At 47.0% G+C, this 12,828-nt stretch overlaps 1 protein-coding gene across 3 annotated transcripts in view; it reads right to left on the reverse strand.

Moving 5' to 3' along the window:
* Positions 1-7,191: 7,191 nt before the first annotated feature.
* The window catches only part of CEMIP (cell migration inducing hyaluronidase 1), a 147,253-nt gene continuing 141,616 nt past the window's right edge, over positions 7,192-12,828 (reverse strand). For all 3 annotated transcript variants that reach the window (XM_077318047.1, XM_077318046.1, XM_077318045.1), the window contains 6 exons: positions 12,627-12,812; positions 12,325-12,529; positions 11,762-11,839; positions 11,497-11,654; positions 10,721-10,821; positions 7,192-8,769 (listed from right to left, as the gene is read on the reverse strand). In XM_077318047.1, the coding sequence (XP_077174162.1) occupies positions 8,642-8,769; positions 10,721-10,821; positions 11,497-11,654; positions 11,762-11,839; positions 12,325-12,529; positions 12,627-12,812 (856 nt within the window). In that variant the 3' untranslated portion in view covers positions 7,192-8,641. The remainder of the gene's footprint in view (positions 8,770-10,720; positions 10,822-11,496; positions 11,655-11,761; positions 11,840-12,324; positions 12,530-12,626; positions 12,813-12,828) is intronic.

The raw sequence follows: 12,828 nt of genomic DNA on the forward strand, positions 1-12,828 counted from the left end.
ATTTGCGGAGGGAGTCCCTCTCCTACACTGTCTTGCGGGCCTTTGCCCAGCATGACTCTTGGGCCTGCATGGGTGCCACAGGTGGGCTGGGCACAATTCCCGGGCTGCCCAGCAGCATCAATATACCCAGGAAGATTTCTGGGTTGCAGCAGCAGCAGCAGCGGCACACCCCACATAGCTGCTCCTGGCCCTGCACAACTCCTAGGCTGCCGCAAAATTGATGCCAGTTCCATGCAACCCCTGGCTACAGCACTACCACTGGAGTGTATGTGGTTCCCAGGTCACTGATATCAGGTCCAACGTGGCCATTGTGCAGTGAACACTTTTGAATGGGGAGAGGGGAGAGGATTTATTTTCAGATTTTTCTGCACACCTGGGGAATCCTACCTGAATGGACTATATCGTCAACCCTGTCTGTTTTCTGGGCTTCTTTTTCTCAATGTTTGTTTTGTTCTTCATTAATTCCACTTGAGCATGATGGCAAAAAATGAAGCTTTGGGGAGGGGGTGTTTTTCAGAGGAACCTTTCGCATGCAGGGAGGGGTAGCATTCAGAGGCCCCCTATGCATTGTTCACGTGCAGGGTCGATAAAATGAAGTCTGGCTGCCAATTTATTTATTTCTTTACTATTTTTCGGCGTCTGAATTGGGGTTTACAACTTTGTCAATCTCCAGCCCAGGCTTCTCAGTGAGGGTTTCATGAAAACCTGGGGGTTTCTTGATGGCCCTGGAAGGGTTTCCTGAATGAGAAGGAATTATTTTCATCTATTTTTTTAAAATTTGTTAAATATTCATTGGGTGATATATGATCACGTCGACCTGCCTCCTCTCCCAAAATGGCCAGTGATGGGCTGGAGAGGGGAGGGTCCCCGGGTGGGTGTGTACATCTTCCCAACCATATTCTGCATGATTGTGCCACTTCTGGGGTTTCTCAAAACCTGAAGAATGTGTCTGGGGTTTCTCAGTGGTACAAAAGTTGGGAAAGGCTTTTCAAGCCTAATGTGGGTTGTGTCACCATTTTATTGTGTAGAATATTTTCCTTGTTTAGTGAAGAAAGAATATTGCAAAATGAGGGGAAAGAGATTAAAATAGATTCGGCATTGCAGTCTGGTATTTAAACGGGATTGCAGATGTCGGAAAATTGGAGACCTCATGATCTGTGGTGAAAATTCAGTTAAATGCATAAACCTCGTTTTTTTCACTGCCCCTTTTTAACAAAAATCTGATAGATAATAGGCACGTGGTTGAAAGAAATGGATGGCAAGCACAGATTGGCAAGGAAAGTTGGCAGCATGTTTTCAGCCATGACAGAAACCAGCAAATGTTTTGGTTTGCTATCGACTTGAACTGCTTAACTCCTATTTTTCCCCAGTTTTAGAATCATAGAATCATAGAGTTGGAAGGGGCTACACAGGCCATCTAGTCCAACCCCCTGCTCAACGCAGGATCAGCCCTAAGCATCCTAAAGTATCCAAGAAAAGTGTGTATCCAACCTTTGCTTGAAGACTGCCAGTGAGGGGGAGCTCACCACCTCCTTAGGCAGCCTATTCCCCTGCTGAACTACTCTGACTGTGAAAAATTTTCTTCTCTTGTGAGGGAAATAGTGCTCAATGTGGCAATAACAGGGAAGATGGGAATGGTGGCCTAGGATCACTGTGGAGGCAGCTCATAAACACCTAGTTTCTTTAAACGAAACAAAGTCTTATGGGCCAGATGAACTGCATCCAAGGGCACTAAAAGAACTTGCAGATGTCATCTCTGAACCTCTTTCCATTATTTTTAATACTTCTTGGAGAACAGGTGACTTGCCAGATGACTGGAGTTTGGCAAATATAGTCCCCATCTTCAAGAAAGGGAAAAGGGAGTATCTGGGTAACTACTGACCCATCAGCTTGACAGCTGTAGCTTGCAAAATTTTGGAACAGATCAAACAGACGGTCCTTGTTTTTGTGATTAATCACTATGCTTTAATTATGTTCAATTTGTAACAATGAAAATACATCCTGCATATCAGATATTTAAATTACAATTCTTAACAGCAGCAAAATTACAGTTATGAAGCAGCAACAGAAATAATTTTGTGGTTGGGGGTCACCACAACATGAGGAACTGTATTAAAGGGCATTAGGCAAGTTGAGAGCCACTGCTCTGTAGGGCAGCCTTTTAAATACTTAAAGATGACTGCCATATAGATAGAGCAGAGTTGTCCTCTCTTGCCCCAGAGAGACAGACCAGAAGAGTTGGTTTTTATACCCCGTGTTTAACTGGCTGAAGGAGTCTCAAAGCGGCTTCCAATCACCTTCCCCTCCCCACAACAGGCATCCTGTGAGGTAGGTGGGGCTGAGAGAACTGACAACCCTATCAGGACTGTGATGAGCTGTCACCCAGCTGGCTGCCTGTAGAGGAGCAGGGAATCAAACCCGTCTCGCCCTTAACCGTTACACCATGCTGGCTAATTTCCTCAACCAAATGTAAATTCATCCCATGAGACTATCATAAGCAGGGAAACTTAGTGAGGAAGAGATTTCGGTTCCTCTCCCCTATGGAGCTCTTAATGGATCATAAATGATGGACAGAACAGTCCTGAACCGCATCTGCCCTGTTGTGATTGGTTGCCATGCAGCTGCAGTGCCAATGAGCTCCTATCACAAGCCCTGGCAACCTGTCAGTTGGGAGAGGGGTATCACCTGTCAGCCCTCCTGAGACCTGCAGTGTCACTCCACACAGTGCACCAGAAGCTGATGAAGGACTAGAAGCACCCTGCCCACTGGTGTCCGTAGACACCAAGGTTGTCCAACCTGCGTGCCACCTCCAGGAACAGCAGGAGGGGAGGCAGGGTGCCCGACTTGGAGAGGCCCCTCAGTAGCCTCTCACTGTGTCCTTGTCCCTTGCTGGCATCCCTAACTATGGCAAGAAGCCCTTCCAGGTGATCTCCAGCTGCTTCCACTTGATTGCCACCTACTTTGAGGAAAGGGGGCAGGATGGGCAGCATCAGACTACAGGCAAGTGGCGGGAGTCCTCGCCTCCTCCATGGCACAAACAGCCACATCCCTTGGTGAGAGGTGACCAGGTTCAGGACTCACCCAGGACCATGGTTAATTCTTCGTGGCCCATCTGCAGCAGTCCTTGGCGTTTCTGAACTTCAAAGGGAGTATCATATGCTCAGGACATTTCCACGCCCCCAGTCCCCCAAGGCCGCAGATGCCCTCGTCACCCAATCTGATTTTCATCTGAACGGGAAGAGATTACAGCGACTACAGAGCTAGGGATGTATCGTAATAATTTATTTACCATTGCTGGCTCCGTGGTTCATGCTCTCATTTTGCCAGCATGTGGCCTCAGTGCAGTCATGCCAGTACAGGTGCAGTGCGCAGCATGGCTCACGCCTGAAGCCAGTGTACATGCCCCCTGCAGCACCATACATATGAGTTACGAGTCATGCTGGCCTTGTAGTCAGTTGGCTCCCTATTCCGACTCACTCTCTCTCTTTCCCCTGTCAGGTTGCTTCAGTTGCCCAGAACAGGGGTAGTCAACCCGTGGTCCTCCAGATGTCCATGGACTACAATTCCCATGAGCCCCTGCCAGCAAATGCTTGCAGGGGCTCATGGGAACTGTAGTCCATGGACATCTGGAGGACCACAGGTTGACTACCCCTGGCCCAGAAAACAGTCTTTGACCTGACGGAAAAGATAGGATTATTCTAAAGCAAGAAAGAGAACTCGACATGCACTTTGTCATAACTGGGGTTCAGGAAATTAAACACACCTTTCTACTCTTTCCCCCCACCCGTGAGAACCCAAATAACGTGGGAAGCAATTAACGCATCAGTTGGTTACTGTTCAAAGACCAATAGTGGTCACTATAATGCAGGATGAGGTGTGGGGGTGGAAAGATACACATTGTAACCACAATCATTTGACAGAACCAAACTGGTTCTGACATCCCAAGGGTTGCTCTGTAAACCTAGTAGTTTTTGATTTATGTTTGTGGGCTTATTTGCCGGTGGAGATAAGGAGCTTGAATTCCCCTGTGTCGTGCCAAATTTGGTTTTGCTAAATTTGCGTGGCTTCTCTCTCCTTCATTTGCTTACTTTTGTGGTGCAGCACGAAAAAGAATGATAGAGGGCAGGAAGTTAGCTCTTATTGGGCTGGGGCAAGTTCAGAAGCCGTTTCGCTTTGGTGTCTCAGATGATGAGAGAGATTTAAGAATTTAAGAATTTTCTGTGTTTGGCAGATAGCTGATTCTTATCACCCTGCTGCGTTACATGCAGATAATCCTAAATTCTGCACTGGATGTATCGGGGGGCAAACGGCTCCTGGGATCAGTTCAGAGCTGATTCGGTGTCCGGTAGCTTTCATTGGCTCAAGCCAGAATTTGGCCCCGTGCGATGTTTGTTTGCTTTTTAGTGGTTTAACTGAATGACCGGAGCGGGCAACTCATTTAAGTAATGATGAAACCAGAGTTGGGGGAACAATGGCTCTAGCACATATAAATCATCTCAGAACAGTAGCCATACATACAGCATTAAGGTGGTAGCTTCTAGAAAGCCATTTGCACCGTATTTTAGGTTATCCCTGCTGTGGACCTTTTGAATGTTCCTTCCCGGAAGCCTCCCCAGAGTTTCTGCTTGCTGCTCAATGAGCGGCTTTACGTTTTCATCCAAACCAACGTGAATAGAGGGAAGTTTGATAAAGGCAAGGAAGAGCACACCACTAGGGGGCAGGCGGGACTTAAGGAGAAACTAGCAAAGAAGTGTTTCCTCCAGTTTAGGGTTTTTCTTCTGATGCTACAGGGACCCTACTGTATTTGCGTGGGGATGGGCCAGGCTTCAGCATTCCTGATGCCGCGACCCTTTAATACAGTTCCTCATGTTGTGGTGACCCCCAACCATAAATTTATGCAAGTGTTCACAGAAATTAAACCGAAACGGACCAATGGCATGAAGATCCATTGTTCATGTATATAAATTGGGTTTTTTTCGCCCAGGGTTCTCAGTTCAGTTCTGCCTCTTGTCCCACCAAGCTACGCAGCCACCCTGGAGCACCTCGTGGGAGACTGCACTGTGCTGGAGGCACAGCTGGAGTGGCTGGTGGGCGAGCGCAGGCACCTGCAGGAGGAGCAGCGCCCCGCCCCCAGCCAAGCTGCTTGCCCTGCTGCCAGCCCTCTGAAAGGGTCGTTCGACCCCCAAAGGGGTCCTGACCGCCAGGCTGAGAACCACTGCTCTAAGCCAGGGGTAGTCAAGCTTTGGTCCTCCAGATGTCCATGAACTACAATTCCCATGAGCCCCTGCCAGCAAATGCTGGCAGGGGCTCATGGGAATTGTAGTCCATGGACATCTGGAGGACCGCAGGTTGACTACCCCTGCTCTAAGGACTTAAACGTATGTACACATTGAGATGAACAGAGTACAAATGAAAAACTGCTGAATTAGCACTGAATAGGGATATCTTCTGGCAGTGTCCCCCCCCAGTTCCTTGCAATCCAAGCTTCAGGAGCACCTGCTTTTTTTCAGAAGAAGAGTTGGGTTTTAATACCGCAAAGCGGCTTACATTCGCCTTCCCTTCCACTCTCCAGAACAGACACCCTGTGAGGTAGGTGAGGCTGGGAGAGTTCTGATAGAACTACTCTGTGAGAACAGCACTATCAGGACTGGGACTACCCCCGAGGTCATTCAGCTGGCTGCATGCAGAGGAATGGGGAATCTCCACATTAGAGGCCGAGAAATCAAAGGCAGTCTGGTTCCCAAGCCCCTTCCCAAATCTGAAATGACATTCCTGTTCCCACCCCTATTGATAGACCCCGACATAAGACTTTAGAATCTGCTGTAATTTCTGTCAATGGTTTCACACGTTAAAGTAGTTGAGGATGTGTATCATTGCTGATTTGTGTGCACCGGGCACTACCATTGATGTTCTTGGGGCAGAAAAGCACTCCTCCCGTGCGTTTTAAGTGAAGCACATTCCGTTTCTGAATGACAATTGTGGTCTCTAGAGCAGGAATAGGCCCCATGCCAGTTGCAAGCCTGTTCTGAGAAGGAGCGAAGAGAAGTTTATGTTGCACTAGTGGGATGCTGTTCAAAGGTGGCACACAGAGTAGTACCAAGGGGGGGGGGGAATGCTACTCTGAAGTAGCTCTTTAAGTTCTTTCTTCCTGCCTTTGTGGGAGAAGGTGTCTTTTGTAGATAGACAAGAGAAAACAATTGAAAACAATTAAATACAAGGGTAACTGTACTTTCAGAATAGATTTTGAATTTTCAATTTTCAATTTCGATTTTAACTGGCACAGAAGTCAGGACTTCCTTTTGAGCAGTTTTTATAGTGCTTTGTGCCATCCCTCCCTCCCTTTTTAAAGATTCATTGGCCACTTTTTCTTGAAAACTGATCCTGATCCTGTGTTTAGCAGGGGGTTGGACTAGATGGCCTGTATGGCCCCTTCCAACTCTATGATTCTAGGATTCTATGATTCTATGAACATTGAGCAGGGGGTTGGACTAGATGGCCTGTATGGCCCCTTCCAACTCTATGATTCTATGATTCTATGAACATTGAGCAGGGGGTTGGACTAGATGGCCTGTATGGCCCCTTCCAACTCTATGATTCTATGATTCTATGAACATTGAGCAGGGGGTTGGACTAGATGGCCTGTATGGCCCCTTTCAACTCTGTGACTCTGTGAAAACAAGTTAGGTGTCTAAAGGCAGCCTTGGTTTTCCATGAATTTTTACTTCCATTCACTGAGCTATATTCTTGACCAGGGGTAGTCAAAATGCGGCCATACAGATGTCCATGGACCACAATTCGCTGGCAGGAGCTCATGGGAATTGTAGTCCATGGACATCTGGGGGGCCGCAGTTTGACTACCCCTGTACCATCATATGTTTCTTATTTCAAATATTGGCCTGTGTTGTTTAATGTTTTCAGGTTGAGTTTTCATACAGCATAATTGTAGCAGAAAGGTGGGGGCACACAAACATCTACTGATTGCTTGAGAATAGCAAGTCTTATGGCTGGGGTAGCCAAACTGAGGCCCCAGGGGCTCATGGGAATTGTAGTTGATGGACATCTGGAGAGCCACAGTTTGGCCACCCAAGGAATTCAATGGAGAGAGAGAGAGAGAGAGAGAAAGAAAGAAAGAGAAAGAGATAAAGAAAGAAAGAAAGAAAGAAAGAAAGAAAGAATCATAAATAGACCAAGTTGTAAGGTTGTATTGAAATTTTATTCCAATAAATGTGGTGTATTCCAAAACAACTAAATACTAAGTCGGTAAGCAAAAACATTTCGAAGTAATGTTCCAAGAGTCTCTGTCATCGTCAAACAGGCTGCCGGCAGAATCTGGCGTTTTGCAGCTGTTAAAGAATTTTCAAGTGCAAAGCAGTTTATCTGAAGACATGGATTTCAACCCGAGAACAGCCCATTCGGCTTAAATTCTCGTAGTGCCTTGGCAATAAATAAATAGAAAATAGATCTTTTATTTCCACCACTGGGAACTTTTTAAGAATATATACAAAACGCTATACATCTAGTTCCGAAAAAGGACCAGCTATTTCGGGTAAAATATTTGGACTGACGTACGTACAAAATCAAGGTCCCATAGGTACAAAGGAAATAAAGCTGGCTACAATGCAACTGTAGACAAGGTCGATTCACAGACGGTGAACGGTCAGTGATTTATTACAGAATGTCCACATTTGAGTCAGTCGCTCCAGTTATTTCAGAGGGGTGCGCACGTACTGGTTGCCTTTCAATCCTGTGTTTGCAACTTTCTGGATGGACGGCCTCCCATGGCAGGCTGCTTTCTGAACAAGTTAAATGTCTGCGCCAGGAAGACTGTGATGGGCCCGGCCTCCCTGCCTGGCTTTATTCCAGTGGTGTATTCCAAAGAGGCTCCTCTTTGATGCTAGGAAAAATATTTTCAGTGGAGCAGGCAGTTAATATTTTCATCTTTGCTCTATGTTGCCCGGATGTGGCGACACGCATCAGCCGTCCCTGGCTTAGAAAGACAGCCCTGCTTATTTGGTTTCCTTCAAAAATAACCTCTTGCACAGTAGCTTGACTGATCGTTCCTAGGTGAGCAGAAATAGGCTTTGGGTGGCATCTCTTCATTCCTCATCTTTCGGCCCTCGGCATCGGCGATATTCTTTGAGTTGTCCAGTCCGCAGGCAAGCGTAACTGGAGGAAGTTCGGGGAATGCCAACACCGACAAGCTCTAGCATAATTTCCTTCCAAGCGGTCCAAGACCAACTTTAGCTCTGCATGTTTGCATTTCCACAAGACTATCGGCTTGCGATTTCTCTTTCCCACGTTTGCTGTCTGAACGTTCAAAATGGAATGTGGTCTGTTGAGATGTTAGCCCTTTGTCATGTGTGAGAGAGAACCTCAAATCCCCTACCTGAGAGAGAAGTAACACGGCACTGGGGAATTAAACATAGGGTGCTGGTGAGAGAGAGCATCTTTTGACCACTAAGCATGTCCACAGAATTGGACATAGGAATGCCCAAGGAATGTTGGCTTTCTGTCGTGGCCACTGGACTCTTTTGCAATAAGATCTCGTTTTTATGTACGGCAGCAACAAATACCACTTCTCAGGGATTGCCACGGCACCCTTTCCTGTTACAGATGTGCTAAGAATGGTGGGCCACCATCTTCATAACTTCATCTTCTTCACCACAGGAACTGGTAGAGCTTGGAAGATCTTCACCGCCTCATCATCGGTGCTCAGCCTGACCCAGAAGGGCTGGAAGCTTCCCTTGTATCCAATAAAAGCCATTTTATCTACAAAGAAATGAGAGAATGTGAGGGAAGAAGCTCAGGATCTCCAAGGTTATGCCTTGGTGCAAAGAGGACCAGGCCAGGACAAGATGTGGGATGCAGAGCAAACTAGAGACTGAAATCTTTGGCATCTAAAATGCTTCTGGCTCCACCCTGATTTTGGCCTTTCCTCTTGTCTCCTCAATTTGTAATTAGAGATGGACTGGAATATTCCCTCTCGGGTTGCATGCGTGTGTGCTTCCAACTTATGGTCCTGTCTTTAACAGCCATTCTCGGGACTTATAAAGTTTTCTTGCTGCCCTCAACTTTTCCTAGTTACAGATGGCGGCCATTAAAACCTTAGTCTGTAGCCTGCCAGGGGTTTCACTCAGACTGACAGCCAAGGGAGCATAGGAAAAGGAAAACGTTTTTCTCCGTTCAGTGAATTTCCATCAAAACACAGCCCTATGGTATGTGGGTCTGTTGTGTAATAGGATGTGCACAGATACTCTTAGCCACTAATAAAAATATATTGAGACACACATGAAATACGATACAGATACATACTATTAGTCATGCACAATGTTTACAATGACACCATATATTAGTGTCTCTTAATGAAAGACACTAATTACACAGGCACATCAAGAGCATCTCAATAAGACTTATGGTATATGTATTAAAAGACACTGTGGCTCTATATAATGTATAAGAGTATCTAATGTATATGTATGTTATGCATGTAAAGGTAAAGGTATCCCCTGTGCAAGCACCGGGTCATGTCTGACTCTTGGGGTGACGCCCTCCAGCGTTTTCATGGCAGACTCAATACGGGGTGGTTTGCCAGTGCCTTCCCCAGTCATTACCATTTACCCCCCAGCAAGCTGGGTACTCATTTTACCGACCTCGGAAGGATGGAAGGCTGAGTCGACCTTGAGCCGGCTGCTGGGATCGAACTCCCAGCCTCATGGGCAGACAGCTTCAGACAGCATATCGCTGCCTTACCACTCTGCGCCACAAGAGGCTCGTTATGTATGTATGTATGTATATATGTATATACACACACACACACATATGCACTAGATACTCTTATAATCTGTCTCACTATAAAATGAATATAAAGACATGCATGCATAGACATACCCATAAGTTACACATACTGTCTATACCAGGCTTTCTCAACCAGCATTTTGTGAAACCCTGGGGTTTCTAGAGAGCCCTGGAAGGGTTTCCCGAATGGGTGGGGGATAATCAAAAAAAATTAATGAATTATTTTTAAATATGTTTTTTTAATTTGTTAAAATGTATAGGATAACGTTACTATATATTGGGGACCACCATCCCCCTCCCCAGTAACCAATGATGGGCTTCAGAGGGGAGGGGCGGGACAGGGCCCCGGGTGGGCGTGTCCACAGCTCTGCTTCCCAACCATATTCTGCACGATCGCCCCACTTCTGGCATTTCTCAAAGTCCAAAGAATGTTTCAGGGGTCAAAAAGTTGAGCAAGTCTGATCTAGAGAAACACTACATGGGTGCATAAATTGTGTAAATGCTTTCAATAGTCTAGAGCAGTGGTCCCCAACCTTTTTATCATGGGGGATCAGTCAATGCTTGACAATTTTACTGAGACCCCGGGGGGGGGGTAGTCTTTTGCCGAGTCTTTTGCTCCACTTGCTTTCCTGCCGGCGCCCCTGACTTCCCGCTGCCCCCTGGGGGGCACTGCCAGTAGCAGCTGGCAGTGCCACTCAGTGCCACGCCGAGGGGGAGCCCCAGCCATGGCAGCTGCTGGAGAGCACCAAAGGTTGAGCTAGCGGCAGAGTGGCAGGGCAGCCCCCAAGGCAGTGGCCAGGGAGGAGGAGGAGCCGCAGCCTGGTACTGACTGATCCACGGACCGGGACCGGTCCCCGGACCAGGGGGTGGGGACCACTGGTCTAGACAATGCTGGGTATAGCTCTACTGAAAAGGAATCCTTTACCTTTCAACTTAAAACCTCTCTGTGCTCCCAGCTTCTCCAGAACCTTTGTCCAGGGGCCTCTAGCGACGAACCTTCCTTTAGACATCATTACCACGATAGAGCTACATGGCAGGAAAAAACACATTCAGGAACCACTCAATCCTCATTTCCATTTGAATCAACCCGTAGCGCATTAGGGCGTATGGTTCACTTCAGTTCGATTTTATTGTGTAGCGCCAAAGGCCATTATTATGAACAAGGACAAATGTACAATAAAAACGGGTAAACAAAACCATAAAATTGAATTGCTCCCATATACTGAAATTGCTGTAACAATTAAAATTCATTTAATAAACATGGCCCTTCAGATATGCGTCCAGCTGGCCATCGAAAGGAATAACATTTTCCTGGCCTGATCTTGGGTCAAATTTTCTGGTTCCCCGTCACAGAGGAAAGATAAAACTTTCTCCACTGCAATGCTTAGGAATAAGCGCACCAGAATAGTGTGTAAGAAATTTTCGCCTGGGAGCTGAATCAAACAGACAGACCAACAAGCAATGACACAGATCTCCTAGTTCCAAGGCTCCACAAATGCATTAGGGCAGGGAAAGTCAACCTGTGGTCCTCCAGATGTCCATGGACTACAATTCCCATGAGCCTCATGGGAATTGTAGTCCATGGACATCTGGAGGACCACAGGTAGACTACCCCTGCATTAGGGTATAAGCAATTTTCAATGCATTTGAGCTGATCTAAATCGTTGATAGGGACCAAGATGTGGCGAAAGGGAAACTTACTTGTCCCTGATGTTGCTGACATAATTATCTATCTGTCCTGGGATTCCTTGAAGGATAGCATTTCTGAAGCTGATGTGGTCGACCACTTTCCCATGGTGCCCATCTATCACGACCACCTGGATGCCATCTTCAGAGAGAGAGAACTTCTTGCCATCAACCTACAGGAACAAAAGGCATTTCCTGAACACCTTTTATGGTACTGGTCTATCAGTACTACAATAATGTGAAACAAACAAACAAAAAAGGATGTGGAGCAAACACTTACTGAGATATAAGCAAAATCGTCCTTAAGATGCAAGTATCTGGTCTTGTAGCTTTCGACCTTCACCTCCACAAAATGATCCTTTTCAAATAATAAGAAAAGTGATGTTAGACTAATAAAGTGCTTTTCTGGAAAGGGAAGGGAAGGGAGAGAGGGAGGGAGGGAAGGAAGGAGGGAGGGAGGGAGGAGAGAGGGAAGGAAGGAAGGAGGGAGGGAAGGAAGGAAGGAGAGAGGGAAGGAAGGAGGGAGGGAAGGAAGGAGGGAGGGAAGGAAGGAGGGAGGGAGGAGAGAGGGAAGGAAGGAAGGAGGGAGGGAAGGAGGAGAGGGAAGGAAGGTAGGAGGGAGGGAAGGAGGGAGGGAGGAGAGAGGGAAGGAAGGAGGGAGGGAAGGAGGAGAGAGGGAAGGAAGGAGGGAGGGAGGGAGGAGAGAGGGAAGGAGGGAGGGAGGGAGGGAGGGAAGGAAGGAGGAGAGAGGGAGGGAGGGAGGGAGGGAGGAGGGAAGGGAGGGAAGGAGGGAGGGAAGGAAGGAAGGAAGGGTAAAATCCAACAATTCAAAGAGGTAACTACCACTTGTGTGCCAGGCAGCTTTTTGGGCATTGGCACATCCACCGAGGGTTTCTCTGCATATTTTGGATAGGCTTTGGCTTGGCAGTCACTGATCTGTGCTTTCTTGGGGAGGTTGGCTTTGATCCTGATCCGCTCACAGCCTTTGATGGAACAGAAGGCAAACGGCTCTTTCTCATGCTGAGCTTTGAGCTTGAGAAACAACAATCTGCAAGAGGGAGGGGAGGGAAGGCTAGTGAGCATCTCCTGTGTATGTCTGTGCGCACACGCATTAAATAGATCTAGACACATCCGTGAAAACGTACCCAGTTTCGTCATCCCAATAGTAGTACCCTTTCGTCGGGTATCGATACTCAAGCCTGTCCATTTGAAGAGACGGGTAGAAAACGCCTGTTTTTTCGGTTTTCTTCAAAAGACGATGGTGGATGTCCGAGAGAATGGAAAACGTCGTCCCTTTCGGATAACAAAGGCCAACTTGAATCCAGTCGTTCCTGGAGAAAAAGTTAC

This window comes from Paroedura picta, chromosome 18 (genome assembly GCF_049243985.1).
Source record: "Paroedura picta isolate Pp20150507F chromosome 18, Ppicta_v3.0, whole genome shotgun sequence".
NCBI lineage: Eukaryota > Metazoa > Chordata > Lepidosauria > Squamata > Gekkonidae > Paroedura > Paroedura picta.